Below are 26,264 nucleotides of genomic sequence, written 5' to 3'. Positions count from 1 at the left end.
TCCATACCACATAAATGCCCCACTCGCACTATCATTTTCCATGTCTAGTGGACCGTGGAATTGAGGGTCAGAACTCTATATTTGGCATTGAAATTAAAAAGATCATATGATATAGAATATGTGTACTGAGTTTAAAAAAAAAATATCTGTACATTAACTTCACTTTCAAGTATAGAGATGTAATTTTTTTTTCTGAGACAAGTGCTTGTGACAATCCAAAAAAACTTGCTGTCATTCGATGTTCAAGATTTCAGTACTTTGATTGTTTGAAAACGAGGTAAAAATACCCTGCCACATTCGGTATGTGTTTTGTTAGACCTTTTTTTCCTTCTGTTTTGTATCGATCTCATACGTTAAGCCCTTTTCCACTGATTTGTATAGTTTGTTCTTATGCTGTTAAGAATACAATACCATATGTTTTTTCTCATTGTTGAAGATTATATGGTCGCCTATATATCATTGCTTACATCCTATACATTTGAACTTTGTTGGATAGTTGACTCATTTGCATTAATACCAAATATCCTTATTAAAAGTTGAGGGGTGTGTGTGTTTCTTTGGAAAATTTCAATGTTTTTCTCCCAGGTCACCCAGTTTGAATAGAATATTTTGACATTTTGCTGTGCTCTTGGATTTGAGTTAAGAGCCAACCAAAGCTCACGGCCTGTTGGTGGGTAGTTGATGACTATATGGTAAACTCTGGATGTCTTTTTGAGTATTGCATACGGTGATTTGGTGATGTCTTCATGCCATGTTTTGTCCCATTACTTTATATATACAACTTATCAGTCAACCTGATCTATCAAAGTAGCTCTCCTCGCCTTTTGTATAGTCAGACGAAAAACAAGAAATAAACTGACTTAGCTTGGTATATACATGTTTATCTAATATACTCATATAAATATAAAAAAGAAGATGTGGTATGATTGTCAATGAGACAACTCTCCACAAGAGACCAACATTACACAGAAATAATCAACTATAGGTCATCGTATGGCCTTCAACAATGAGCAAAGCCCATACCGCATAGTCAGATATAAAAGGCCCCGAAATGACAATGTAAAACAATTCAAACAAGAAAACTAACGGCCTAATTTATGCACAAAAATTTATGTTTGTGTTTGTCATTGATTCCATGTTTTTTCCCTATCTTACCTTTGAATTTTGTTTAACTGCTCTACTTGATGCTCTATGTTTCAATGTAAAAGATATACATTTTTTATCAAGAAAAACTAGTATGTATGTTTTGTTTCATTCAAAATCATGGATTTTGGATATCACCCTACCCCTTTTTTTCTTGGTCCTATACGATTTAAAATTTTAATAAAATTAGCCTCCGTATTAATAAATTATGATTTGTTCAATTTAATAAGAGAAAAAGTATCGAATACTTGGTTATTTTTTCTTTTTTCTGTATATGTGTTAAACAAAATTTTTGATACACTCTTAAATAAGACCCCTTTTAACCCCTTTTGGACACTTTTTTCAAAAGTCTAACACCTCTTAAAATATTCTTTAGACATTACTCTTTAGATTTATGCAAACAAAATGCGGTACCCTGGGGTGTAAATAAAGGCAACAGTAGTATACCGATGTTCAAACTCATAAATCCATGGACAAAAAACAAAATCGGGGTAACAAACTAAAACTGAGGGAAACGCATTAAATATAAAAGGAGAACAACGACACGACACAACACTACAATGTAACACACACAGAAACGGACCAAGCAACAGACAAAATACCACGAGAATAACAAATATAACATCAAAACCAAATACATGAATTTGGGATAGACAAGTACCGTGACACGTCTAATCGCAATGTGAATTTACACTAAAAAATAAGAGAAAACAAACGACGCAACGTTACAATGTAACACATACAGAAACGAACTATAATATAACAATGGCCATATTCCTGACTTGGTACAGGACATTTTTAAAGAAAAAAATGGCGGGTTGAACCTGGTTTTGTGGCATGCCAAACCTCCTCTTTTATAGCCATGTGAAATATAACATTACGATGACAACTCTTAAATTTCAATACGCCAGAAGTGCATTTTATCCGCATTTTATCCACACAAGATCTACTAGTGATGCCCAGATACAAAAGTTTGAAAGCCGAAACAAGCACAAAGTCGAACAGCATCGAGGACCAAAAGATAAAAAACAGAAGTCATGTTTAACCTTATAATATCTAGATCTCTTGCACAACTTCACATAGTGATCCATATTATGGTCTCTGAAAAGGTCTTCCTGGAACCGGGATCAAACCAGAATCATTTGTGTTAGTAGTCCGATATGCTCACCACTACATCACGGTTTTTATTTAAAAACTGGAATAGAGGACAGAACATTTAAAATACCAGTGGAAAAAAAGCAATAATGGATAGAGGCAAATAATAAGCATAACTAAGGTTTCTATGAACAACCAAAAAATATATGCCGAGTTTTATTGTTTTTATGTTACGATGGAAAGCAAACAAAACTGTCCTATATAAAATACTTTCTGGGCTTTTTGTCAAAAAGATAAGATAGTAGAAGGAATTATGGTCCATATAATTGATGATAACAAGAATAATAATTGTAATAACAAAAAATAAGTAATAATAATGAAAACACAGAAAAAAAAACCAACTCAGAGTAAATAGCATCATCTATGTGATCCCCCTGTTTTTGATGGAGTTCATTGTTCTATGTTGTGTTTTGTATAGCATCATCTATGTGATCCCCCTGTTTTTGATGGGGTTCATTGTTCTATGTTGTGTTTTGTATAGCATCCTCTATGTGATCCCCCTGTTTTTGATGGGGTTCATTCTTCTATGTTGTGTTTTGTATAGCATCCTCTATGTGATCCCCCTGTTTTTGATGGGGTTCATTCTTCTATGTTGTGTTTTGTATAGCATCATCTTTGTGATCCCCCTGTTTTTGATGGGGTTCATTCTTCTATGTTGTGTTTCGTATAGCATCATCTATGTGATCCCCTTGTTTTTGATGGAGTTCATGTTTCTATGTTGTGTTTTGTATAGCATCATCTATGTGATCCCCCTGTTTTTGATGGGGTTAATTTTTCTATGTTGTATTTTGTGTACTTGTGTTTGTCTGCTGGTCTTTCTTTTTCTAGACATGGGATTATCAGTTTTTTCGATTTGTGAGTTCGAACCTCTCTGGTATCTTTTTTCTTCCTTTTTGAATGCCTATTGAAAAACTAAGTTTTACTCTATATTGTTTAGCGTACATTAATTGGCAAATCTGTACTGCATAACAAGCTTTATACAGGACCTAAATTACAGTTGTAAAACAATTGACCGAGAACACAAGACGGGAAGTGGGCACAATATACCAAGATCTGATAAATTTTGTCACCTTTGCGACTCCGTTGACATCAGTGACGAATGTTATCATATAATGTCATGCAATGTTTACAAAGACTAAAGAACCAAATATTTACCTCAAAATTGTAAATATTTTGACTGATTTGTAGATCTTACTTTGCTGAAAATTTGCTGTTTATATTGTATCTCAATCTATTATTATATTCAAGATGATAACGAAAAACTACAAAGGATTCTTCAAATTACCAATTTAGGGCAACAAACTTTTTGGGATTTAACTTTTTACTGTTTTAGTTATTTCTGTTTAGAGCTTTTATTGGTAGTAGATGTATTTAAGATAATCCCGTATTTTTTTATCATCTTCAAAAGCTATAACAAAACATATATACTCATTTAAGGGTGGTCCATAAATCATAATGAAATGATTTGTTTACAATTCAAGACAATATGTGCCAGTTAAGCATTGCTCTTTCAATAACCATCATTGCATAAACGCTAAGGATAGATACACCTCAATATTTAAACAACTTTGAAACAACACAACAAGCTAAAGAGATTCCGATGTAGTAGTTACATCTTAAATGAAAACCAAGGGTATCTCCACTTTCCTCCTTTTTTATTGCCTTTGTCCGTTTATCACTGTTGGGCGGCCCACATCTGTTTAACAAATCATGAATAACCAAAAGCTTGCAATCAAAGAAACACCAACATTTATTTCAAAGTGTTTATTATAAAGCAATTTGATATATATGATATTAATAAAAGCTATATTTATATAAAAAGTAAAATAATATAATTTTACATGAAATGGTTTATATTTCTTAATATTTCGAAAGAATAAACAAAAAAGAAACAAAACAGTCTTAATGAACTAATCAAAACCTTATAATTGGGTCTGCTACAACATCATTGGGTCTGTTGCAATCAAAGCAATATGTTTTACATGTTTACATGTATAATTTTAAACTTTTTATTTGTCGGCTTTCTAACTATTTGATGCGTGCGTTACTGATGAGTTAAATGTAGACGAAAGGCGTGTCTGGCGTATTAAATTTTCAGCCTGGTACCTATGCTTACTATTTACACATCAAATCTACAAAAAGAAGAAATACCAGGATCCTTTCCCTCTGTTTATATCATACCCCACGGAACTGTGTTTCGTTATCATAGTCCGTCAGCTCTTTTTTTTTCACGAAAACTCCATTGAAAACTCACAACAGATTTTAATGCAGCCTTGTAGTTACATGAAACTTTTTTCGATGTATATATCTGTTCATTTATTTTCATTTATAGATTATGCCTATATACTAGTAATGTTAGACCTGGACATACTACTGCAACTGTTTGTCATCGCAACTCATCTGAAACAATATTCAATAGTTTTATGAGTCTGTGCAGATAATAAGAACGTGCATGAAGACGTTTGTAAAAATTTATTATTTCGAAATAACTGATTGATCATTTGACTCTGCTAGGAGGATGAGTCATTGAAATTATTAATCTGGTGCGATGTTGATTGCCAGGGGAGGAAAATTGGACGTTAGGTACGCCTTCGGATTTGTGACCTTGATTTGTTTGACTCAACATTTTATGATTCTTCATTTGAACATTAGCATATTGATGTCACTAGCGTGAGACAAGCCCCTATCTTTCGTTTAGAACTTTCCCCAGTATAAAAAATATTCCAGAAAAAAATAAAGTTATATACATATGAACCTCAAAACAACGATACATGGATTGTTTGCTGCCTGGTAAAACACTAATTTTCGTAACAAATTTAGAGCAGATATATAAGAAGATAAAACAAAAATATACGGATCTAACACTAAATAATGTGAACAAGAGCTACTACATGAGATAAAATAATTGACATATTAACTAACAAATACAAAACTTAATATACAAATTGTACACAAAATGATATACATCTACATTGCTGAATTATTGTTTCTATCATTTAAGTATTCCATAATTCTAATATTAAGGTCAAGTTACAGTAAATGGGCTTTGTCACAGATTTCAATAAAATTTTGCATACAACTCTGGCTCGATGAACTTCAAATAAAAATCGAAAAATTAATGCATTGATTTCATTTATCATTTTAAATATTACTGATTGAATTCTTACAAAATTAGTGAGCATTTGCATAGAAAGCACATAAAATCGGCATAAAACCTTCTAAAATTTGTCTTAAAATCCTCAAATATCTAATTCTACTCCATAGATTTTTCTTAAAAAACTATATGTTGTTGATACACAAATTACCGTTATAATGATGTAAAATAAAGATAGGGTCACCGACTTCGTTTTTACGGTATACATTATTCAATGTTGTGTTCTTTGTGAAAAAATCCTATAAAACGTCGAAATAATCGTAACGTCGCCGTGTTGCAGGCCGTAAAACGTTGATTTTTGACGTTTTTCACTACCATCAAGGTGAAAAAATACGTATTAGACAACAAACGAAGTCGGTGACCCTATCTTTATTTTGCATCATTATACCGGAATTTTATGTGTCAACAACATACAGTTTTTAAAGAAAAATCTATGGAGTAGAATAAATGATTTGGCGATTTTAAGACAAATTTTGTATGTGTTTTCGCTGATTGTATGCGCTTTCTATACAAATATTCACTCATATTAAAAGAAATCAATCTGCAATATTTTAGATAATAAAAGAGATAAATGCATTATTTTTTCGATTATGAGTTGTAGTTCACCGAGCCAAGATTGTATGCAAAATTTGAGCAAAATCTACGACATAGCCCATTTACTGTTCCTTGACCTTAAGCAAAAACCAGGGTTGGTAAATTATTATCCGCCTGGGAATTCCCGGGTGGGAAAACCCAGGTTCTCCATTAATTCTATATGTTACTTAGGCAGAAAACAAGATTTGCACATTTATGGAAACCTTGTTAATTGTCAAGCATTGTTTCAACAATCCAAACTTTGATAAAAAAAAATTTAAAGGGCTGACTATTGTTACATAAACAAATCTGTGTTCTAATCTGAATAATTACTTAATAATTAGAGACAGTACATATACATTATTTAAATTTTATTTTTCTCACATGTAATTGTTAATTTTTAATATGGGTTATACTTATTTGAAAAAAAAACAGATTTTTATGCTGTTTACAGTTTGACCAATCTAGACAATCACTGAATCCTCTTTAGAATTAAGACTAGTATTTTATATTACCCAGTATTGCCCAGTATTACCAACTAAAACCCAATAAAACCAGGATTTTCCCAGTATTTCCCACTGGGCTGGGTAATACTCCTAAAACCCGGGTTTTTGCCAATCCTGGCACAAAAAAAACCAAAAAAAACCAAACATATCATCAAAGACAAATACGATTGTCTTGAATTTAAGTTTCAAAGCTTGTTTTTGATATACCATTATACAGTTACTTTGAACATGTAAGGATGAAAAGAACACGAACGGCAACGTACAAATACCTTGAAATATACACAAAAGTGTTGGTTATAATTCCTTCTCAAATCCGAGGTACCTGCATGCTCATTGCTTTAAAAAATAATTAAAGTCACGTTTACATGGACGTCGTTTAATGTATTACCACCGACAATATTTTGAACTTTACATAAAGACACGTTTAGGATCATAATAAACGCATACCATTTGACTCTCTCATTGCGTCTTGGACACTTTGATTGACAAATCATATTACACGTGAAATGAGAATGGCCACAGTTCATTTTGATTAAGTCATTAATAATAAATGTGCATATATGATATAATATATCAATGATGATAAGTAAATTAGTATATAGACTAGTAAACAAGGCCAATTCCATAAGAGGAAGTCAATAACATTATTTACAACAAAAAATACCTGTTATGTTAATAAAAAGAAATCTATGTAAAAGAATTTTCAAATAAAAGATGAACAAAATGTTTTATAGAAACTATGTTGAACTGAGCATTACTGATGATTGTTATGTAAACGAAACGTGCGTTTGGTGTATCAAATTATAATATTGGAACCAATGATGACTAATCATAGTATACGTTAAGAAGTTATTAAGAAAAACATGGTGCCACCGAACTTGTTTTCTTATAAGAAGTAAACCATGCATTTTTCTATAACTTTCATCCACTTAAAAATTGAATGTGTCCTTTTGTAACTTCATTGGGGGTGTGAAAGCGTTGACCAAAGTACATTTTGGTTAATTTACAATCCTATGAAGGTACAAAAAAGCATGCAATACTTATAATTACATTTTTTAGCTAGGACCATGATAACACGATTTTTATTTACCTATGAATTTTATTGTGGGACCTTGTGTCATCGTGAATGATCATTTTTATTGTGAAATGAAGTTGGTTAAGGAATAACGCGAGACTGCAGTGAAGCCAATCAGAAAAAAAACGTATTATAATGAAACACACATCTAATTTAATTATTACTGTTTGTGTTAACTCCGCTTAAATAGGTAAGCTGTAAATTGATTTAAAGAAACAGAAATATTTGGCATTTGTTGAAAAGAAAATGAAATATATCACTAAATGTTCTTACATTGGTTTTAAATCTGTCTTAAAATTTAAAACGGACTATACCGATAACGTACTGTTTTTTTTTAGATAATCCAAGATGACGGTAAACTGCATGCAGTTAATCTAAATTTATCCATTCTCAGATGATTTCTATACAATGTTTTGAAAAGCGTGTTTTAGATGCGTTCAAGAGAAAATCAAGCTAAATACAAAAACAAAAAAAGTTAAAATAAATCTGATAATGTGTTGTCAACGATTTTAACATTTTTTCCAATGTTACTGAATGCACGTGCGATTTCTCGCAAAGTTGGTTTCAGATTGTGCCTCCTACAAAACCTGAATCGCCATTCTTCTAAGATATCCTGGTTCAGTCTGACCAAATCTCTTTCATTTTGTCTGTGGCTGATCTGTTCCCAGGTATTAAAATCCATTCCAAGTTCGATAAGGAACGGGAGGGAGTATTTCCCTACTAACGGAGCTAATCTGTCAATGTGTTCTGCTGTAGGTACCAGATCCCACTTCTCAGGTTCCATGTCTGCGTTGTTAAAATATAGGGAAATGTTTGCAACATAATTAAAATGACAAGTAGAATATTGAAAAAAAATATGCAATTGAATGTAGAAAATATATCAAATATTGGTGTTATTTTGTGAAATGCTTATTACTTATATCATGCGAATGTTATTTGTGTTTCTACTTCATACCCGATAACAATCTAAATGGAAGCTGACATGATGTATATATTTTTAAATCCTTTTGATGAAAGTACACACAATTTACATTACATTGTATTTTATAGGTGTAGTTTGCATTTTTATCTGTATAATCGTGAAAAATACCAGCAGATATATCATAAAGAGGTAATTTAACAATAATCAGAACGTTGCATTAATGTCTGACCCTATTGCACTTACTTGTTGTACGTTTAATATTGCAGAATGTATACATATTCCCTTTTTAACCAAGTTTTATAGAACCTTGTTGACTGCCTGCGTAACATTTTCATAGAAGTCAACACTATGTAATAGAACACATGCATATCTTGATAATACTTCTTAATTTTACAAACAATCAGTTTCCACGTTCATATTACTACATGTTTTGGAAAATAATTGATTCACGTATATTTGTACTTACCAAAATGAATACTTTCGCCTTTCACAAGCTGCAAAAAAGGAAAACCTATTATTGTCACAACTGTCATAATTGAAAGCATTTGTAAGGATGTACAATACAGTTCAATTGCATTTGTATTGATGTACAATACAGTTCAATTGCATTTGTATTGATGTACAATACAGTTCAATTGCATTTGTATTGATGTACAATACAGTTCAATTGCATTTGTATTGATGTACAATACAGTTCAATTGCATTTGTATTGATGTACAATACAGTTCAATTGCATTTGATATTATAGATATAAGGAGATGTGGTATAAGTGCTAATGAAACAAGTCTAAATCTACTTTTAACTATCATTGTTATTCTCAGTGCCTTTATGTAAATATATCTATGTTCACCAAACATGTGTTAGATATGTTATAATATTATCTTAATTTTTTTTTTACGTTGAAAGATTAACTTTGACTTTAACAGAAAGAACAGTTTGCATACGTTTGTTTCATTCGTTATATTTTTTTAAAGAACTTAGTAGGAATTGTATTGCATTTAATGATGATCAATCGCTTCATTTTCTTCATTTGTGTTATAAAGACCTTTTGTTTATTTTCTTTGGTTACATCTTCTGACATCAGACTCGGACTTCTCTTGAACTGAATTTTAATGTGCGTATTGTTATGCGTTTACTTTTCTACATTAGCTAGAGGTATAGGGGGAGGGCTGAGTTCTCACAAACATGTTTAACCCCGCCGCATTTTTGCGCCTGTCCCAAGCCAGGAGCCTCTGGCCTTTGTTAGTCTTGTATTATTTTAATTTTAGTTTCTTGTGTGCAATTTGGAAATTAGTATGGCGTTCATTATCACTAAACTAGTATATATTTGTTTAGGGGCCAGCTGAAGGACGCCTCCGGGTGCGGGAATTTCTCGCTACATTGAAGACCTGTTGGTGACCTTCTGCTGTTGTTTTTTTCTATGGTCGGGTTGTTGTCTCTTTGGCAAATTCCCCATTTCCATTCTCAATTTTATATATCAATAGAAATGTATATTTCGATTACTAAACACAATCGGTATTCAAACGGATTATCATAAGGACTTTTTTCTTTTTTCTTATACTAAAATTAAATTTTGTCTTTCATGTTGTAGCTTTTTTATTGTTTTTTCTTTATACATTCATAGTTATCCTATTTACATGATATACATCATGATATACATAATGTTATTGGATGTGTTTGTTAATATGAGTATGTGTTGTAGTAAACATTGTTATATAAACATATGGCATGAAAATAAACTAATAACACTTATAGGCAAAACAAGGTTACTTTATTTAATGATTCATTAATATATATTTACCTTGCAAAGTATATGAATACTATCTTTACCAATACTTTCTATCGCCTCTTTGATGTCGTTAAATGTCACCATCCTGCTATCTCGACATCGTAGCAAAATTGCAAAGCTTGATGTTAAGGGATCTTCAGTTTCCAGTATGACATTAACTTCCCTGTTCGAAAATCCTAAATGTATTGCCAGTTCTTTGGCCTCGAATGGACTGTACAATAACGACAGACGTCGTAAATGTATGTCTGATGGTGTCGCTTTCAGAAATTCATCTTTTGTAACTGTATCAGAAAAACTGCATATTTTTTCAAATACCAAAAATTAAAATCATAAAAATAAGTATCTCCGAGGAAAATTCTAAACGAGAAGTCCCTTATGAAATGTTAAAATCAAAAGCTCAAACATATGATACGAATGGATAACAATTGTATTAATTATGACTTGATACATGCATTTTCTTATGTAAAAAATGGGGGATTGAACATGGTTTTAGAGCTAGCTTAACATCTCACTCGTATGACAGTCGAATCAATACCATTTTATTGACAACGATGAGTGAGCAAATCAAACAGGCATAAAAGGTAAAATTGTCAAATATACAGCAGTCAACATTTTGTTATAATCTTAATCATCAAAGAAACAAACAAATATTAAACAAATAAGCACAAACTGGTATATAGACCAAACATATAAGCACAAAATAAAGACAAGAATACACAAATTTGTAATTATACAATAACACACTGATAAGATGTATAAGTACAGAGCCACGGTATACAGGTATATATGTTACAAAGAAACATAAAAAGGCATATAGCCAAAGCACAAAAGCAAAAAGGAATACAGACAAAGCACATCAGCAAAATGTTTTTTTATTAACACAAAATAGCCATTCAAATATTAGAAGAGATACATCCTAATAAAACGATATTTTTCAAGTATATACTACTGTGATATAAACAACACTATAAAAAATAAGGACGAGCGCATTTTGTGTAAAAATAAAATAAAACAAGGATAATTATACGCACAACATTATTGCAAACTAAAACTTATATATAAATATATTTTCAAACCGGGCGAAACCAAAACGCCCGGAAATGTTCACATATTCTCAACATTCAACTAAACCAGTGAGAAGTCAGTTCCTATCAGATGGAAAGAAGGTCAAGCAGAAAATACCTATGGTATTATTTTTGACACTGTTCAAGTAACGGGTCATATGTTTATGATTCGAAAACGTTATTATATAATGCTTTTCTTCACATGTCAGCCTTTGGCCCTGAGAAAAACAAATATTAACTTTAAAAATGATTTGTTAAAGGATTGTCATGTTATCAGACGAAACATTACGAATTTACGTGTTTTAATTGAACCAGAATTATGTTAATAAATAAATACAAGAGTCATATGAAATTAGGTTTTTGTTTGTTTTAACTATTGCAATGTACAAAGTTGAGAGGTTCCTATTGTATTAAAGTCAGTAGTTCTCTACAAGATGCGATCAAAAACAAAACAAAATTAAAATTGAAATAACACAATATTCAACACTTCTTATTCATTACCTGTGCATCCTGGTTTACACTTTTCGTCTTCCTGAGAATAAAAGGGAAATTATAAACTATTTGAAAGGTACTCATTTTATTTTGTAAATCAATTTGTTATACATTATTAGTAGATATATCATCAAACTGATTGGGTTGAAATTTAAAACCGTTTTTAAAAGTCAGAAACTGTCTTTTTCTATTAGCGTATATCATGTATATACAAGCTTTGATGGGCTTTGCTAATGCTGAAAGCCGTGCTGTGACCTATAGTTGTTAATTTGTTTGTCATTTGGTCTCTTGTAGAGAGTTGTCTCATTGGAAAGCATACCGCAACTTCTTGTTTTTTATATTTGAATACACAATTATCCATATGTGAACTTTAATTCTCAGAGTATATATATGATTTCTAATTTCCTTTTTTAAATGTGTACTCATTTAAAAGACAACTGATTAACAAACAAACACAATTCCTTGCATTTCAGAAAAGGAAGGATATTTAGTTTGATCTTTTTTGTTATCGTTTATTTATTATAACTTGTTGGTTAACAAAAAAAATTCATTGCATCTTTGGCAGTTCAATTTTTTTCGGATCTTATTGGTACATTTATTACAATTCAAAATGATAAGCGAGTTTATCGATAACAAATTTGAATGTCGAATCGAACTTAATGTGTGTTAATTTTTGCAATTTCCCGGCCATCAGCACCTGAACTAATCCATAACATAAATTACTACCTTTTCGTCAATCCACGATGTAATTGTGTGTTTGCTGTGTTCAATGCCATGTGAAGGACATATCCATATTTGGTCTGTTTGAGTTTGATCGTTGTCAGGAAGGACACATGAGTTATTTGGTGAGTTACAACATATCCTGGTCATAAAGGATGGATCGCTGGTTTGAGTCTGATCACTACTTGTTATGATATATAGCTGACTTATTTTTTCCAAGGCTGATGCAAGACATTCATAGATGCTGGTGGCTACATCCCTCATTATAAGTGTGTTTGATAAGGCATGAACAAGACGCGCAATGATCCTCTCATCTTCGCAGGCAATGTACATATCTAAAGACGAATCTATGGTAAACACCCCTGACCTATGGAACAGCATGTCCTTGTTAGAATCTCCGTACGTTTTCACCGCCCATACATATAGACAGTAACTAATAAATCTGAAGGATAATGCAGGCGGTATCATCAATGATGACGATTGAAAGGCTATGGCAATACTCCTGGTTGTAAAGCCAGCTGATTGGAGGTATCCAGAATCATCGTGAGCTCGTACCATACTTGCAACATAGTAGAAGTCAGCAGGTATACGGTGGCGATCTAGGTCGTATCTTTTTGGTTCTACCAATATATCCAGGTGAGTCATAACATCCAGTAAATAATCTTTATCTTTGTAGAATTTTTTATATTTCTTTTTCTTCCAAATCTTTTGGATTACTTTTTTTGAGACAACTCCTTGTTTGCCCATTACATCCCACAACTCCTCTCTATCTTTGTCTCCTTCACAGAACCTTCTATCAGTTACAATAGACTTAAAGGCATCAATTAAATGTGTTGGAGACAAAATAACATGACGGTCTAATCTGTGTTCATCAAAGTATAACACCTTGCCTATGGCGTGTTGAAATTTTAGGAATACTTTTAACTCAGATTCTGTCAAGGATCTTATAGGCTGTAGTGAGTTGATTTTCTGCAAATGCTCTAGTGTAATCAATGGAATATTGCGTGTGATTAGCGATGCAAATTCTAGTTCTAAAGGAATAAAGCATTTTGGAAGAGGTTCACCCCATGTTGGCTGCATCTTCGATTGGCTGATTATGATATTCTTTAATTTTGCCAACTCTGGATCACATTTGTCTTTAGCGTTTACAAATATCCGATCTTCAATAACCAAGTGCTGCATGAATGGTGTTTGTAAAAACATGTGTTTGATTTCTGCAAATATCTCCGTTCGTCTCTGTTCAATTTCATTCTTAAATATATCAAATCGAATATGTTTTCTTAACAAAATTATCTGTATATCGTATAAAACAACTATGGCTTCTCTGATAAGTATTTGGTGAACATTCACATAATACAACATTGACATTTTTCCAATAGACTGGGAAAAATACCGGTTAAAGCAAAACGAGAATATCAAGTTTAATTGAAAAATAAAATGGAGTAGATAACAAGAACAACTGAAGGGTCCTTCCTTTTTTCTTATCTTGATAGCCTTCTCAGTTCAAAAATATATAAGTGCTTAGGGCTTTAATGTTCATTATATAATAAGTGGTTGCTAAGGACAAAAATAATTCCTAAGGATAAATATATTACTACCAGTATTAAAAATGTCATATGTACTATTCATAGTCTTTAAAGTTAATTTTGAATATCTTATAAATCAACTATGAATTATATGATGTGGATATGGTGAACATTTTAGAATATATCACATTATGTAAAAGTCGCATTATTCCAATAGACATACTAATAAATGTAATAGGGTAAAGCAAAACGAGAATATCGAGTAAATGAAAATATTACAAACGCAGATCTTACAAGAGTCAAATTATATATAAATATTATAGCCTTTTAAAGCTTGCTGTGCGGTGTGAGCAAAGGCTTTCTGTTTGAGACCGTACTTTGACCTTTAGTGGTATACTTTCATAAATTGTTATTGGATGGAGAGTTGTGTCATTGGCACGCATTCCACATTTGCCTATATCTATATAGTGTAAAAGCAAATAACACGCGACATATTGATAATCAACAGGCAGTGGTAAAATGATTCATGAGTATCGATGTCATCTTTAATGATACTTCTATACCAATTTTATTAACTTTATGTTTGGTTTGTATTTCGATGGTGTTGATTTTAGCGTCACCTATAAACACTTTTGCATTGACATATCGAACACATTCAAAATATTATATTATTTAATATACTTACCAGATCTAACTTATCCTTGTGGGTCAGAACAATGGTAATTCTAGGAAAACCTTCAACACTCCCTTTACAGTATGTTACAATTGTGTTGATCCAAAATAGCAGATAATCTTCAAAAGAAATACAAATACGTTTGTTTGTGTGTATATACTACTTATGATTATCTTTTATCAACACACAACGTCAATGTAGATTCTTATTTTGATGGATCAAAGTAAAGGGATCTGTCAGCATATTAGGAATCACAGTTGGGAATCACGTATGAACACTATTGTTTTCAATATATTTGGCACTTATTCTAGGTAAAACTTATTTAAATTAATGTGAATTATTTTATTAGTACCTTTTGCTGTTTTTTGTCCACTCTTTCCTGGGAGATATTGGTCAGTTGGACAAGGATCATCTAGTTTTCTACTTCCATCCAATACAAGTATGTAAATCGCTCTGTATGTCAGAAATGTCTGATGAGTTGAATAGAAAACATCCTGCCCTCCAAAATCCCAGATGATTATAGGTGCTATCTTTTTATTGTGTAACAGCTTTTTTCCAACTTTAACAGACTTCTCAAAGAATTTTTCTGTTGTGATCGACACTTTGACCTCTTTAACTTTCTTGGAAATACCAAAAAAGTTTTTGAGCTTTCTGATTATTACAGGTTTAGTGACAGTTTCTATGTGCACATCTCCAGTAAAACCCGAATCCGAATGAAGATAACCTGGGACGCTCGTCGAGGTATCTTCATCATATAGAACTTCATGGGTGTATTTTTCATCAAAAGTGTCAATGGGTTCCTGTGTGGCAGGTAGATCATATTTGTTTGGTTCGTCCACACTGATAAGGTAATCTGATAAATTACTGTTTTCGACTGATCTTCTTGACGGGCTTACTGGACGGGCATGACTACTATCATGCATACCTGCTCTACAATTGCTATCTCTGTTTTCTTGTGCCTCTTTGTGTTCAGACTGGTCATCCGATAATTTTATGAGTTCATCTGCAGGATTGCCATGCTTGTTTAAAAGGTGATGATTTGGCCGGAATGAATCATTTAGACTTTCTGTTCTGGAAGTCGTATTTGACAATTGACCTCCAAAATCCGACAATTTAGCTGTTAAATCAGAGGAATGTGAATCATGCGTTTCATGTGTTTTTGCTGGTGTTTCAGATGCAGACAAGGGCTTGTCTTCTTTACCTAATGTATTTTGACTGATTCTTTTTTTATCATGTACACCAAATTTTCCTTTCTTTAATGTTTCGTCTTGTAGAAGTGATCTGGTAATGGTTAATTCTTCCATTGTAAAGTCTATGTAAATAAACAAATGTCAATACATTGAATGATACAAATTGGATTGGTCGAAGATAAAATAATCCCTCTGTCCAATAGGGATACACATAAATGATTAATAAAAACAGTGTTACTCACGATATGGATTTCTTTTGAGAGTAATACTGTCTCCCCAAAATGCCTTAGATATCAATTATCTGTGACATATCTGTGTTAAGCTATACAGAGCTGCCTTATCACTGAAAACACATTATAAAATTGAAAACGGAAATGGGGAATCTGTCAAAGAGATAACAACTCGACCAATGAGCAAACAACAACCGAAGGCCGCTAATGGGTCTGCAATGCAGCGAGAAAATCCCGCACCCACAGCTGTGCTGAAGCTGAAGCTGGCCCCTACACAAAAACGCATACGTGTTCAGTGATAATGGACGTCATATTCCGGAATATACACAACAAACTAAAATTAAAAATCATACAAGACTAGCAAAAGCTTGGGACAGGCGCAACAATGCGGCGGTGTTAAACATGTTTTTTTTAGATCTCAACCGTCCCCCTATACATCTAGCCAACATATAAAAAAACTATGCGCTCAGAAAAAACTCAGTTCAAAAGAAGTCCAAGTCCGATGTCAGAATAGGAAACAATAGAAACTAAATAAAATGCCAATGCTCCATTAACTAACAAAGGACTACTAGCAGTTACTGACATGCCAGTCCAAGACCTCAATATTTTCCATGGTTTAGTAGAAGGAAAACTGTAATTTTACATAACATAAACGTGCATATGTAGCACGTTTAGATGCTAGGATATACATATTTTTTTAAACAACTTTGAAAATACATCCTATCGCTTTTATTAAGCTTCATTGTATTAATCTTTGTCATTTTAAACTAACACTGCACATTTTCATAGTTAGATATACATCACTTTACCTGAAATCGTAAAATATGTTTCGTAATTGATTCATTGTTCAACACTACCACAAAGAATGCATGCAACAATTTATAAATGAGTCGTTAAAAAATCGATATGTCATGGGTTTTTCATTTGACAATTCTAACTGACTCGAAAGGAAAACTTCCCTATCACATTCGATGCAGTATAACTTTATATATCAAACCTTTCGATTGATAAAGTATGGCTATTACGTCTTTGAAGTCAACATTGGCATGACTATTTAAAAAATTAGCCATTGTTTAGACTATTGTTTGGCAAATTATTCTGATGTACCATCAATTTTTCTTCCTATAAGTTTATTATGTACGCGATGGAGTAACACTTACATAGATTGATGTAAAAATCAATGAATTTAAAAGATGACTTTTTATGAAGGATTTAGTGACAAAGCCCACCTCTTCTTTGAGGTTTAATCTATGCTTTAAAAGTTGCAATAAGTTAATGTCATCCCTTCGAAAATTTCAGAGACATTATCACGAGATGGTTTAACATTATGAAATATCTGTTTAAAGATGACGAATAAAATGTTCAAATTGGGGTTTTCACCATCTTGGCCTATTTTCCTCGTAAATAACCTACCGAATTATACTTATCGTCGGCTTTGTACTTGCATACGCAACATGAAGGATGCCACATGCGAAATACTTGACTTGTATGTAACCGAACTATTAAAAAAAATGCAAAAACTATTCGAAACTTCAGAAATATATTATACATACGTTTTGTAAAGCAAGCATCTTGATATTTCAATATTGAATAGTTTGGAAACTAGTTTGTACATTGATGTTCAAATCTAGTATGCTCAATTAAAGGATAAACTTTTAACTTGATGTGATTTCACTTACCACATACCATAATTGTGGATTTTCAAGTATGTAATCATTAGCATTCTTCTTAAATCGTTGACAAATACAGTTTATAAAGGAAGATCGAGACTATAAACCAAATCTTTAGACTTTATGCTTCACTTAATACATAAACTTATCATAGATGTAATAGATAGTTTTGATTTTTAATTGTGATTACATTAGTAACTACTTAGACCACTCGGTCACCGAAAAGAACCTAAATACTTTTTTCAGAACTTTAAAAGGCTAAGACACAAAACAATTTCAAGATCTCATAATGTTAATAAGATTAATGAATATATGAAACATAACAATGTTTTTCTGATTTCTGATTTTTTTCTTTCTATTTTAATTTTTACCTTGTTGTCCACCAAGCCAGCAGTTTGTTTCTATGTCCATGAATGACAGACCATTGTATAACTCTATTCCATCAGTTGACATTCTGAATTGTGTTGGTTGTTTACCGACAAGATGTCTGGCAATAGTAGTTTTTCCAGTGCCCTGCTCGCCAGCCAACATAACTCTCGACTCAAAATGGCGATAGCTCTCTTCTTCTAAAAGACTAGAGAACACCCTCGCTGATTTTTTATCGAATTTCTTAACTTCAGCTGGAAGTCCTGAATTTGTATTTGACATAATTAAACATTTACTACTTTGCAAATTTAACAGACGTGATCATAAAATATCCTTATTTTTAAAAGTAAACAATATATTTTCAAAACGGTTTTGGAACATATTTCTGTTGCCCTTATCAAAATATCCACACACTGAAGCTGGCCTAGACTACACGAAATTTAAGGGTTATTATAAGCTATAGACCAGACTTTACAAATCAAGATTTAATAAGTGTATATACAAAAACATTGTAATTATTCATTCAATCAAAACCATATCATAAAAACTATACATTTTCGTAACCAGAATTTTAAAACACTGTTGGCAAAATAGGTAGAAACCCAACTTAAAGAATAGATTAAAAAATATTCAGTAAGATTTACTCAGTACTAGGAAATCAACTATTTCAAATGCGGTATTACCAGTCATAAGTCATTTTGATTATGTCCAAGCTTTGTCAAACTAATTAGCAAGGCCCTATTTAAAAAACATAAAATTGATTTATCATTTTCAAAGTTTCTGACTTCTCGTAATAAAAGGCAGAACGGTAACTCCCATATATGTATCACAAAATTGTTCCACATGCTTTTGATTTAAGAATGATTCACATATCGTTAAAAACTTACATTTGATATTAATTAATGAAAATATACTTAAGTAATTTGAGTAACTTATAAAAATTGCGACCCGATGTTATAATGCAGCCAAAAGTGTACCAGAACAATAATAATGTTTTTCTTATTTCTCGTTATGTAGTAGCTCTAGATATGAACGATTGAAAATAAGTGATATGAAAATTCGTGTCATCGAAGTACTGATAATAGCTCATCGACATAATTGAGTTTGTCAAATTAATGTATCCCAAAAAAATTACTGTTTCGTTTTGTCTCTGTTTCTATCTTCTAACGTGTGGTAAGAGTATTAACGTTTACTCTACATCAAAGATGGCCTCCATTACAGAACCTGCCTATTGTATTAATTATTCATTTGTTCTCGTCCTGATAGAGCATGCAATATTTACTGGTGGACGTAAACCAACGAACAATCAATGTATCAACTATATGATTAATAACCGCCTCGGTTGTGTCCTGGTAGCGTGTTCATTCCGAGTTTTGTTTTCGAACCCCTGCCTGGTCAAACTGGAGACTTATCGGTATCTCAAATATATGGCCCCATTAACCAAATTATAACATTAGACCTTATGGTCGTTCGTGAACGTGGGTTGAAATCAATCCTCAGTAAAGGACCTAAATATCGCCCCCTTCAATTTTTTTTTGGAAAAGATGTCATAATATCATCCCCGACTCACCCCATACTTACTGTTCGAAATGGATAAACTGCGAAAGAGCTGACAGGAAATCCTTAGATTATTTTAATTCAGTAATGATATACGTATACAACATTTTAAAGAACATTTACTCATCACAACAACCAGAATGGGTATATTTCTCGTACCAAACATATATTAAAAGAACATTAAGGTTCTTCAAAGGAAAATCACGAATTCACCAACATCGAAACTGATTCCATATTCGGGAAAAATAACATCTGTAACAAACAAACTATGAACTACCTATGTCTAAGCAACACAAAATACAATGAAAGTTCCTAATAAGTATTAACTTCCGAAGCTTCACAAAACTCCTAACAAATATAGATGTATTTCGTCTTCAAGTCATTATTCTACAACTTAAATGTCTGCTCTACTTACAAGTACATTTGGTACAATCAAAAACCTTTTTCCCTACGAAGCCATGAAGAACTTATAATTCACCAAACTGCCATCCCTGTCAAATTATATGGGTTTGCATGTGGGATTAACCGATTGCTAATTGTTTTAACAGTACAACTGTAATGATACTATTTGCATACACAACAAATATTATTTCATGCAGAAATAACACAATTTTTGCGACATAATGATAGACATGTCGCACCTACTTTGTTTCTGAATACGGACATTGGTCGATCATTTACAAAGTTGTTTTTCATACCTTGATCTTTTCCTCAATATTGACACAGATGGACGACACTAAAATCTATGACAAACAGGACAATTTCAGCTTCATTATTATCAATTTCCCATTTCTCAGCTGTAACGTACCCTCTGCCCCTTCGTATGATGTTTACATATCAAGGTGGTACGTTATGCGCGTGCATGTTCACACTATACGGAAGTCATATGAAGGGGATGTGCTCCGTACAGAGAAACTGCTTCAAAAACTTTATGAGGAGGAAAGATTTAAAATGACACTCCGTAAATTTTATGGACACCATTACTGATTGGTTTATCCATACAATGTGTCTGTGCTAAACTAACTATGTAGCGTATGTATCTGACAATATCGGGATATAGGTATTTAGTCGGATCTTACATGTACTTGTTATTTGTTCACAAAATAAATGTTGATAAAAATAAACAAACAAATGTCGAAATGTTCAGAACTTAATTAAATCTGTATTTGGGTAAGATGATGCAAGCATACGATTTGTATTACGTCTTACACTTTGAGAAGCAAATAATCGTTAATTACTTTATTAAAACATTGTGTAAAAACGTTAATTATGAGCTATGAAAGTCAAGTGACTCGAGCAAATTTCTGAGGAAGTTTTTAAAAATTTCAAAGAAATATTTTTTAAAAGTGGGTTAGTTTTCATTAGTCTTCAATATCCTATAGATTAACAACTTTTGGTTATATTCATAGTTTAGTTGGTTATCAAAGGTATTTTCATGGAACATGTTGAAGGTGGAGCACGAATGCAAAATTAATTAATTATATTGATGTGCCAATTTGTATGCAAGAGTTACATTCCTTTGTATTATGTGCCGATTCGAAACAAAATTATGCGAGTATTGTCTCCCTTTAACAGGTTCATTATTTTATAATTAAGTATAGGTTTCTGATATAGTTTTGAATAATTACAAAATGTATCAATTCAATATCTTTCAGTTTTTTATATTGGTGTATCAAAAATATTGATGTACGAATAAAGTATCATAAATTTGAAACATTTAAAATGATTACATACCAAAATAAAGAACCGTTCATCATTATTGAAAAAGACTATAAATGAAAGTCGAATTATGTTTCTCCCCTTCATCATAGATTGATTGGGTTTTATTTGATAATGTTGATTAACAAAAAATTGATAATTTAGTGTATGAAGAGGTATCTATGTTTGGTTTATTTGGATCTATCAAAAGCGTTAATGTAAGTTTTGTCAATTTCATGTTATCTATAGCGAGATATTGTATCTTCAGAAAAGGAATTTACTTAAAATCTAAATAGTAATGTTGATCTTATTAGACTATTTAAATACACTATAAAACATTATATAACTTACCTGTTTGAATATTTGTGTGATGCAAAATGTATAAGAAATGCTTTTGATAAACACTTTTTACAAGAACAGAAGGTGTCGTAACATTAAATTTGTAATTATTGTGCTAATTACATATGTAATTATACTTAAAAACATTGCCTTGTGATATTTTTGTGTAATATGTAATATATCTGTTGTGTATATATGTTGACGAATGGAATAAAGATAAAAAAAAAAGATTGGGAAATTGACCAGAATTATCTAATACTTATCACAGAGAGGGACTATTTTTTTAATTGTAGCTTATTTCACGTTAAAAAAAATTCCCACTATAAACGAATGTTACTCTATACATTTTTTTTTAGATATTACGCATTTTTATTTCAATAGATAATATTCTAAACTATGGTCATATCTACTACGTCCTAGATTGTAATTTACCATTTACAACGTCTGGTCTCTTAGATACCGAACATGGCCTATTCCCGAATATAACTGTTTGAATGAGTGTGAATTTGCATTACTAAATGACGTGTCACGGTATTAGTTATCCAACATTCGTGATTAAGTTATGATGTTGTACTTCTGATCGGATCTTGTTAAATGTGTTATTGTTTGTAGCTTCTTTATTTTCTATTCATACAAATGTATGTAAAGGTAAATTGATCGCTCGATTTATTTCTAAGATTTTGTTTAAAGTGACTACATGTAAAGTATGCTTTTCTGTTTGTTTTTAGAAACAATACCGAAATAGGTTGACAATACCAAATAATTTATTTAGTTGCTAACACGATTCTATATTAATATTATTGATATTGTTATGCAATACATCATATACCATAGTTATGAACAGTATCAAAACTTTTCGAAATTAACCTGTGATGTCACATTTGTGGCTTCGACCTAGTCGTGTGAAAGACAGTTCGTAATTATGTTATGCTGTTGTGGGTGCTGTCCTATGTTGTTTCACGTGTTCGTTTTTATTCAGAGGCTAGCATGTCGAAATGTACTATGGTATTGTTTATTTTATGTATTTCTTTATCATGAATTTTTTGCCTTTATTTGTACTGTATTCATGTCATGTAATGGTGGCATTTTAGTGTTATATTTAACATTGCCATAATATTTCGAGGTTCGGGTAGCCAGAAAACCAAGTTTAACCCACCATTTTGCTTGCAATTATACCAATTCAGAAAAATGGCAGTTGTTATCTCATAATTCGTTCCTGTGTGTGTTGATTACTACAGTGTGTCTGTTGTGTTTCCTTCGGTTTTAATTTGTTACCAACATTCGTTTTTCTATCAAAATATTTATTACTTTACAACAGCGGTATGCTACTATTGCTTTTTTTATCCATGCTTGTTTAAAGATAAATAACTTTGGTGCAGTGCTGCTTTTGGTGTAACTGTAGGATAGAGTGATCTTAAAAATAAAGCGCAAAATAAGATTATCTCACTTTGAGCTGAAGAACGTTGCAGGTGTTGAAAGCATCGATTCTTTAAAAAAAGAAAAGAACTGATGTGTTTATGCATCTGTTGGTAAATGCATTATATCTCAAGTTCGTTGGAAAAGTAACATGCAGTATAAAATGAATGGTTCTAATCCAATGTTAAATTAAGGATGACGAAGATTTGAAAATAGCTCAAAGAAGTCGATCTAGATTTTTTTTACTTGATATGTTGATTATGAAACGATTAATAATGATAGTCTTAATAATTCCAACGTATACAAACCTTCCTTACATTTGAGAAGATGAAGCATCAGTTGTGTTGGGTAAAACATTTGTAAAATCAAATGATTCAGTTCTTTTGCAGCATTAGAAAAATAATTGAACAATATGTATTATCATTATTGTTTACTTATGTTACTTATGTTACTTAGGTATTGCTATCTATGTAAATCGAAAATGCGGAGAGGATTGACTATAGATATAGCGGAGTTGTCTTGATGCTTCAGTCATTTATATTACAAGGAGTCAGACACCTTAAAGTTTAAAAGGAATAAGTACAATTTGATTTATGGGGACGTGGTTAACTAATTCGAAGGAACTTAATCATATCTTGAATTAACTTTATGACCGCAAGGATAATCGTTTTGATTGATAATAAACATAATGGAAAATACACTGTTATTCGATTTTTGAATATTGTTTATTGGTATTAATATTGATGTTCATATCAGTAAATTAAAATCAAATTTAATAGTAGTTGTATATACATATGTACATTCCTGGCCATACAATATGTCGATACCTGTATCGTGGCACATTACAAGGTCATGTTTTTTCTGACTGTTAACAACGTCTTTACAATATTGGAATGTGGATTTGTACTAATTGATATTTAGTCTTAGATGCATGATTGATTTTTTCAATTTGATGTTTTTGGCTTCGACTAGCTGTCAGTAACTGCGAAAACTTTCAGATCTGTATTTAATGTCTTTCTATTGTGTAGATTTCTAAGTATTAATCCAATTCCACTATGTGTGATTTTGTTAGATTTGTATCCATCTGCTTAGTTAAACCTGATATATTTTGTGACATTTTTATTTTTTTCTGATAACATATTACATTACACTTTCCTGTAGTAGAACAAGGAACTATAACCCTTTGCGATCTCTTAATATTTAATCCTTTTTTATCGTTTTTTTGTTGTTGTTTTTTTTTTAAGGAAAATTTTGAAAAGTTGCTTGTTCCTCGTCATTGTTCACGGGACATGTCGCTGGATATATTATTATGTATGTTCGTATAGGCCAAATTGCATCTATTTCGTGTTTTAAAAAACTCAAAGGTGTAAAGAGTATGTATTGAAATGTATGATTATTGTTTGCTAAAAGGAGCAGTTTAATGCTTGAAATCAAACTTGTTTATTTATAAACACAGTAGCAGTTCCACAGATTTGTGTTTTAGTGTAAAGATACAGCTGTACAAAACAACAAAGAGTCGATCATGGTTAGAAAACTACTCACCAGGTACAAGTGTCTTTTCATAATCCTGCAAAGAGCGTAACGACTTAAATATTCACCTTTATTTTAAAAATATGTATAAGAATCCATGACACAAAATCAGTACGCATTCTGTTTGAAGATAACGAAATAATAAATAATATTTTGATTCAGTTATTAGTTATCAAAGGTACCAGGATTATAATTTAATACGCCAGACGCGCGTTTCGTCTACATAAGACTCATAAGTGACGCTCAGATCAAAATAGTTATGAAGCCAAACAAGTACAAAGTTGAAGAGCATTGAGGACCCAAAATTCCAAAAAGTTGTGCCAAATAAAATACGGCTAAGGTAATCTATTCCTTGGGATAAGAAAATTCAAAGTTTAGTCAACAGGAAAATTATAAAAATGACCATGTAATTGATATTCATGTCAACTCCGAAGTGCTGACTACTGGACTGGTGATACCCTCGGGAACGAAAGGTCCACCAGCAGTGGCATCGGCCCAGTAACTTTCTCGGTAAGGAATATCTTTGAGATCCTTCATTAAATTCGTTAGCATGTTGTGAATCTTAACAGAATCTATATATATATTTTCTTAAAGTATTTAAACTCTTACCTTTATCAACCTCACTATGACGTCGCTATTGGCTAATTCGATCGGCCTTTTCCCCTGAATCAAACAAGTGGTTGTTTATTAAATATTATAACGCATTCATTCTGTGTAACATTTTCAATATTGCAATTTTCGAAAACTTCTGGCTCTTTACATTGGATAGACACACACATACATTATGTGACTGGATTAACAATGTAAGTGAGCGCTTAACCCTACCCGTATCATGGAACACCGGTCCAAAGAACAATACAAGAACTGTACAAAACAACGCATATGGTCAACGGCAACCAACAAACAACAACCACTCAATTACAGGCTCCTGACTTCGGACAAGCATATAGATAATGTTGCGGGGTTAAACATGATAGCGAACGCCAAATTATCCCCTTACCTGGGATCGAAGTGTAACAGTAGAACATAAGAGCAAACTATAAAAAAATCAGTTGACATAGGCTAAACATATCGAAAAATTGTCCCTTTTGTCGTTAAGTTTAGTGTGAAGTTTCCTGAAAATGTAAAAAACAACAGCAATATCAAAGTTATGTTCCCTGAGTATATTCGATTGTAAACCGTAAGAAACTATTAACACTTAGACCATATATCTAACTCTATTTATTTTAAGGCTACATCCGAAGTGAGATAAATTTGTAGGATTGACATTTTTGGATATGCAACACTTCAAAAGGCATCATCTGCTTAATTAAAAGGCCATTCGAACCATTGCACTTGTACATGTCTTTTAGTTTTTCAGAGCACTTATTTCAGAAAACTATGTGTGACAACAAATGAAAACAATTCTATTAAATATTTGTGGCCCTGAAAAAGGTCGTTTGTGAAACCTATATTTTACACCAAATGCATTTCAA

General features: G+C 31.9%; 1 protein-coding gene and 1 long non-coding RNA gene across 2 annotated transcripts; both read right to left on the bottom strand.

Moving 5' to 3' along the window:
- Window positions 1–7,617: 7,617 nt before the first annotated feature.
- LOC143059108 (uncharacterized) lies at window positions 7,618–15,705 on the bottom strand. Its single transcript, XM_076232603.1, has 7 exons — window positions 15,146–15,705; window positions 14,806–14,912; window positions 12,601–13,845; window positions 11,884–11,914; window positions 10,331–10,599; window positions 8,995–9,022; window positions 7,618–8,392 (listed from the first exon to the last, which is right to left on the bottom strand). Exons 3-7 carry the CDS (start codon window positions 13,795–13,797, stop codon window positions 8,082–8,084), a joined length of 1,836 nt encoding a protein of 611 aa, XP_076088718.1. The 5' UTR covers window positions 13,798–13,845; window positions 14,806–14,912; window positions 15,146–15,705; the 3' UTR covers window positions 7,618–8,081.
- A 329-nt stretch (window positions 15,706–16,034) lies between these two features.
- Window positions 16,035–25,452, bottom strand: LOC143059709 (uncharacterized). Its single transcript, XR_012973567.1, has 4 exons — window positions 25,399–25,452; window positions 24,802–24,826; window positions 18,255–18,512; window positions 16,035–16,105 (listed from the first exon to the last, which is right to left on the bottom strand). It is a non-coding gene; the product is annotated as an uncharacterized LOC143059709 (long non-coding RNA).
- Window positions 25,453–26,264: the final 812 nt, after the last annotated feature.

This window comes from Mytilus galloprovincialis, chromosome 14 (assembly GCF_965363235.1).
Source record: "Mytilus galloprovincialis chromosome 14, xbMytGall1.hap1.1, whole genome shotgun sequence".
Classification (NCBI taxonomy): domain Eukaryota; kingdom Metazoa; phylum Mollusca; class Bivalvia; order Mytilida; family Mytilidae; genus Mytilus; species Mytilus galloprovincialis.
The sequence above is the reverse complement of the archived record's forward strand: the minus strand, read 5'-3'. Positions and strand labels throughout refer to the sequence as shown.